This window comes from Habropoda laboriosa, unplaced genomic scaffold, assembly GCF_001263275.1.
Source record: "Habropoda laboriosa isolate 0110345459 unplaced genomic scaffold, ASM126327v1 scaffold18, whole genome shotgun sequence".
Classification (NCBI taxonomy): Eukaryota; Metazoa; Arthropoda; class Insecta; order Hymenoptera; family Apidae; genus Habropoda; species Habropoda laboriosa.
The window spans coordinates 99762-105481 of NW_017100152.1; the positions used below are offsets into that span (position 1 = coordinate 99762).

Sequence of the window (5720 nt, forward strand, 5' to 3'; positions counted from 1 at the left end):
CGATGCTTTCACTTTACCTCGGCCTGGAACTCCTGAAATATCGTATTTTATCCGGCCGCGATCGGTTTCTTCGTGTAAATGATACGAAAATCGTGTGTCGACCTCACCGGGCAACGACGATCCTTGCGCGTCCGCCTCGAACAACGCGTTTCACTTCCACTCCAGCCAGAAGTTCCATTTCACGCATTCAGTGGGATTCTTTTGGCTTCGAGATTGGATTAGGGCTTTTAGAAATGTGTTAACGCTGACAGGAGGAGGTAGAGGCGACCAGGGCTGATTGCTTACAGGGGTAGATTGACTAATTGTTAATAACATTGCAAGGACTTGTGCTATACCGCGGAAAAATTTATTGTAGAAGCAAGTCACTTCTACTATGTCATTTATTTACCTAAATAAATATTTTTTCTTAAAGATTTGATGTTTTCACGCTCTATATAGTTACAATGGAATAAATGATAAAGGAATATATTAAAGTTTGCTTATTAGACGACCTATTGAAACGGTATTTTTTTTATACATAAATAAATTAGGGTTATGTAGAGTATTGAAGTCAAAGTAATCGTTCAGGGCTGGTTGATTAATAACGTCCGGGGTTACATGACTAGCTGGTCACCCAATCTCGGTGATATCAGTTTATATTAACTTTTCGTTACTGAAGGTTAGTTAATAACTTATTTATAAGGCTAGGTAACATAAGAACTATAGGCACATGTTTATGTTTATATTTCTATAATACTCGAAGTTTTTGTTGCTACTATAAGGGTTTAAATTGAAATTTTGTTGTTAGAAAAGCGATTTTTATGTTTCGTGTAAATTTGATTAACTTATAAATACATTATAATTTATGAATAATTTGTGGAAAATAATCTTCGGTTTATTATTAAAATATGAGAGAAAGATAATTAATATTTTATAATAAAACAACTTTATTGATGTTAATTCCGAAGTGTATACTCATGTCTCAGAAGATTTTCTAATACCAAGTATAGAAAATTGGTACGAGGATTCGAATGATTTCTACTTTCAACACGACAATGCAAGTTTTCACCGCAGCAAAGGAGTGCAATATTATTTGCAGACCAAAGATATTAAAATCATAAAACGGCCAGTTAATAGTACAGACCTAAGTCCCATAGAAAATTTATGGGCAATATGGGAAAAATTAATGCACACAAAGAAGCCGAAAGATAAAAATGAGCTTCGCGAAGCAATTGAATCATCATGGGAAGAAATTTCACCAGTGGAATGCGAAAATCTCCTAAAATCCATGCCGACACGCATAAAAGCGGTTATACGTACACGTGGAAACGTATACAAAATATTAGGTAATATAAATATCCCGTTCATCTCTTCGCAAATTTATAATGTCGAATACCTTTTTCCGGAGCTTCGGTCGACCAAATACTTGTTTCCAAGCAACATTTCCTCTGTTCACTATTTTCTATTAGATAATAAACGAAAATCTTGATTATTTTTGTTGTATTTACTTCATTACATTGGATAAGTTTTGTACTTATACCATGGTATGATACATATAAAAAATTTTGCTGTTTCTAGTTAGCTTCAAACCGTTGCGTTTGGTCGAAAACTTTTTGCCAGGGGTTGCAACCACAAGATTCGTTGTCGCGGATACTATTAAAATGGATGACAGAGTGCCGTGATCGACTCACACGGCGAAAATAATTGAAAGCACAATCCTATCTCTTTTCACTTTAAAGTTTTAACCATTGGAACAACCTACCTCGGTCATTTTTAGCCCCGGTCTCTCCTATCTATAGTCAACCTACTCCATACTGTAAGTCTACCAACTTCGACCATGGGGCTGATTGACCAGCATGAAAGGTGTTAGAAAAACGTTAAAACACCTTAATTGTTATGACATTAAGTTAACTTTAACCGTTTAATCAGGTAGTGAAATATACGTCTTATCAAGTATAATACCCGTTATAACGATATTTCGCCTACATAATTTAAGAAAAATCTAAAACTAAAAAACTGAAGCGCTGGGATGATTCTATGTTTGAACTACGTAATAAAATTAACCCCTTGAAGATTAATTTTAATTCCAGCTGTGCTTCTGAATAATATTTGCACAGCCATTTAAAAATTCGTAAGGCAAGCGGTTATGATGAGATAGAAAAAGGAGTCTTGATGTAGGAGTTTATGATGTTCTAGGTACAATTGTACTGATAACTAAACGGCGAAAATGGCCGAAGTCAGTTTAACACTAAAACTACCGACCGGGTCAAACTGACCCATTAGCGTCTTTCGAAAAAACGTGAATGTTCTTATACTGGTAAGTATTATCGCTTGTAACTTTCCGAATTTATATTCTACATGTATGCTTCCATTTGCATCGGTATGAATCGAATTTTCCAATCACGGTTTACTTACATAAAAATTCACTTTTGGAAAGTCGCTAATGGGTCATTTTGACCCGGTCGGTAGTTTTAGCGTTAATATGGAATTTCTCTGGATTAAAATAGCGCGAAATTTTTCTGAACATTATCTAACAGTGCCAAAGAAACTTGTTTTAGTACCCAGGATATGTAAGCCACTTTCAAGATCTCCAACACAATTATTATGCAAAAGTAGTATTTTTCTGAAATTCTTTCGCATTGATTCTTCCTCTACGTAAGAACTGACTCTACTTAAAAATAATTTGTCTCTGATTCACAATATAATTGAAGCCGATGTAACTCTATTGTAGTAATCGAAACAATTCGTGACTAATCCATCTTACTTCGACTCATTCCGAACGCAACCTGCAATCATCCTAAACCTTGCTGTCTTCATCCTGACTGGTTCATTTTTCACCTCCTTTCATTCGGGGACAAGCAGAGAAGAAATAAACGTTAAAATAAAACATTGGACGACGGGACCAGGGCACCCTTCTTTATCTTCTCAAATCGAATTCTTCCGCTCGAGAGAAACGGACGGTTTCCATCGTCGAAGCGTCCACCTTATCGCGGGGCCCCTTGGTAATCCCATCATCGAATCGAATCCTTCCGCGGTGAGGCAGCGAAGAGAAAGAGAGACAGAAGGGAACGATCCGCAAGGCGAAAGTATCAAACGGCGGAAGGAGATTAATGGAGAACGGCCGCGGAGGAGATCCGGCAATATGTGACAGGATGTGAGCGACACTTCCTCTTAAGCCCTGTAATAAGCCGTCGATCTGTTACACCTGCCGGTGTGCTGCCCCTCTCTGCTTAATATGCACACCATAATTGCAAAACGTGCGGGACCAGATCGCGCCATTAAGCGACATCGTCGCCAAATCCTTCATTTGCCGACTCTTTACTTCGTGATTGTCTCCTCCTTCGAGAATGATCGAGGAGCAATCGTCGAATAAGAAATTTACCAACCAAGAGGTGCGATCTGTATTTTTCTCAGATGTCTTAGGATCTTCGTTAATAGATAAGGTTACTGCGGTTGCTTTTTCTTTCGATAAAGATAATTATGCGTTAATTTGGAATTTGCAATGTCTATTGACGTAAGTTTTTGAATTTCTGTTACAGTGGTGATGCACAAAGACAAGGAAGAAAACTCTCACCACGATTCCCACTACAGGGCGAGAGAGCTGGCCGCGTTCGCTGCGTACGACCACCATCATCTCGACGGCGAAATGTTCCTCCAAGTAAGTAGCAAAATTGAACAATATTTCTAAAATCACTTGCTCAGCATTTAAGAAGGATCTACATATGGTTAGACCCGCCATTATTACGCTATCAGCGTTTCATTCGTCATACAAAGACTCGCTCGTCGAAACAGTAATCGGTTACAACAGTTCATTGAACAAAAACTAGAATTAGGATGCGTTTTTGCTCGTCTATGTGCTCGTCCATGGTTCACGATGGATCGATGAGCACGCGGCTGGACAGACGAGAGATGAATGACGTGCTGTTAAACGATGGCTCGCGATTCGAGCGGATTGCAACTGGCGTTCGATCAAACATGCTATCCACGGAGATACTATTAATATTTCCCTTTACGTTGGACCGAGGCCTAATTGGCAACGTCTGCGTTTCAACGCCGATAGAAATCGGCTTGGAATCACCTCGTTTCAGGATCAATTGGACGGTACTCCGTAGGGTAGCCATTTTGCATGTAATTACGGATTCTGTGCAAACAGGAGATCCTCGCCCGTGGAATATCTCGTTCCGACGACATCAAAATTAAATCATCAGTGTAGATAAAAACATAATATTTCAAAGTAGGCCAAAGGGTAAAAAAAGAAATTTAAGCTTCTTTAAAAGCGCTTACTAAAAAGATCAGCTGCAACAACCAAATTATGGGTTCCCCTGCAAACTATGATACAATTCATCCCCTCCTTCGTAATCCTGCATCCACAAAAACGTCCATCCAGACCTCCAAATCTGCAGTCTCAGGCAAGAGGAGGCTGCAGAAGAGGGGGAGGAGGAGGATCTCAGCTTGGGGAGGGGAACAGGGCGAAATTAAATCATCGCGAGTGAGAGGAAAAGACAGGAAGAGGCGAAGGAGAGTCGAGCGGGGAGAGATATCCGGCTGATGAACCGGCTATGAAACCGAGGCGTACGAGGTGTCTATTCCTCCAAAGTATGGAAGGGTATATACACGGATTAATGGCGGTGTATCATGCGAGGCTATTACGTTCCCTTTCCTGCGTTTTAGCTGCACACACACACACACATGGATGAAACAGAGCAAGGGTGAGCTCCTCTGGTGGGGATACCATGCCGAGTATACCAATGGTAGAGGAGGGGGTGAATCGAGCGATAGAAGGGAGAGGGGAGGGAGGTAGAAGCGATACGCTCGCACGTACTAAGCGGGTACCCGCGATTCCATGCGATCGAACGATTCCTGCCAGCATCTATAACGGCTGGTTATTAATTGGCCGCTCGTTAATTGCGTTACGTAGCTCGTGCCGCGAGGTGATCCCTGGACGGGACATTCTGACAGCTAGGAACGGGAACTGAGCCACTTCTGGATCTTCTCGTACAGTGTTTGGTAGATCCTATTCCTCGTAGAATCTCTTGCAAAGTTGTTTAGATCGCGTTATAGTTTTATCAGTTTTGAAATAGGTTGGATTTGCTTGGCATTTCGTGCATTTTTCTGAGCTATTGCTCGTTTCGAATCTAGCGGCGTTCAAGGTCACCGTATACCCCCACCGTTGCCCTAGCTTTGAGGTACTATTTCTGTAAAAGTTCGAGGAGAAGTTGTCGTTAGTTGACTGATTAATTATCGAAAATTTAGAAAGGTTTCCTTCTAAAGATTGTACTGCTTATATTTCTACAATGTTGACTAAGAAAACAATTGAAAATATTTCGTAGCTCTTTGCAAAGATAGGCAATTTAAAAAAGTCAAATATTCTCGATTATTTATATATTAGTGTCTCTGAATCTTGCACAGTATCCATACACATCGTACCAATAAAAAAAACCAGTTATCAGTTTGTCAAATTAGCTCCAGGGGCAAATGGAGCATCTTTGGGGTAGCCAGCAACGAACCGTTCAACAGGGCCTCGTATTTTCTATAATTCGTGGAGTTCCTTGAACCTGTCCTTCCGAGGAGGACTTCCCTCGCGGCCTCCTACGCCCTTCTTCCCCTCCTCTTCCTCCTCCTCCTTCTACTCCCCCTCCTCGTCTGTGCCTCCTATAGCCGGTGTGCTGCTACCTCCTTCTATGCCCACGTTATACGCCGTTTTGCCGATCCTCATAAAGTTTACGAAGCCCGACAGTAAA

At 40.7% G+C, this 5720-nt stretch overlaps 1 protein-coding gene across 1 annotated transcript in view; it reads left to right on the top strand.

Annotated features, from left to right (window-relative positions):
* Nucleotides 1-3518: 3518 nt before the first annotated feature.
* The window catches only part of LOC108575728 (circadian locomoter output cycles protein kaput), a 30076-nt gene continuing 27874 nt past the window's right edge, over nt 3519-5720 (top strand). The window contains exon 1 of the mRNA XM_017938612.1: nt 3519-3637. Coding sequence (XP_017794101.1) covers nt 3524-3637 — 114 coding nt within the window. The 5' untranslated portion in view covers nt 3519-3523. The remainder of the gene's footprint in view (nt 3638-5720) is intronic.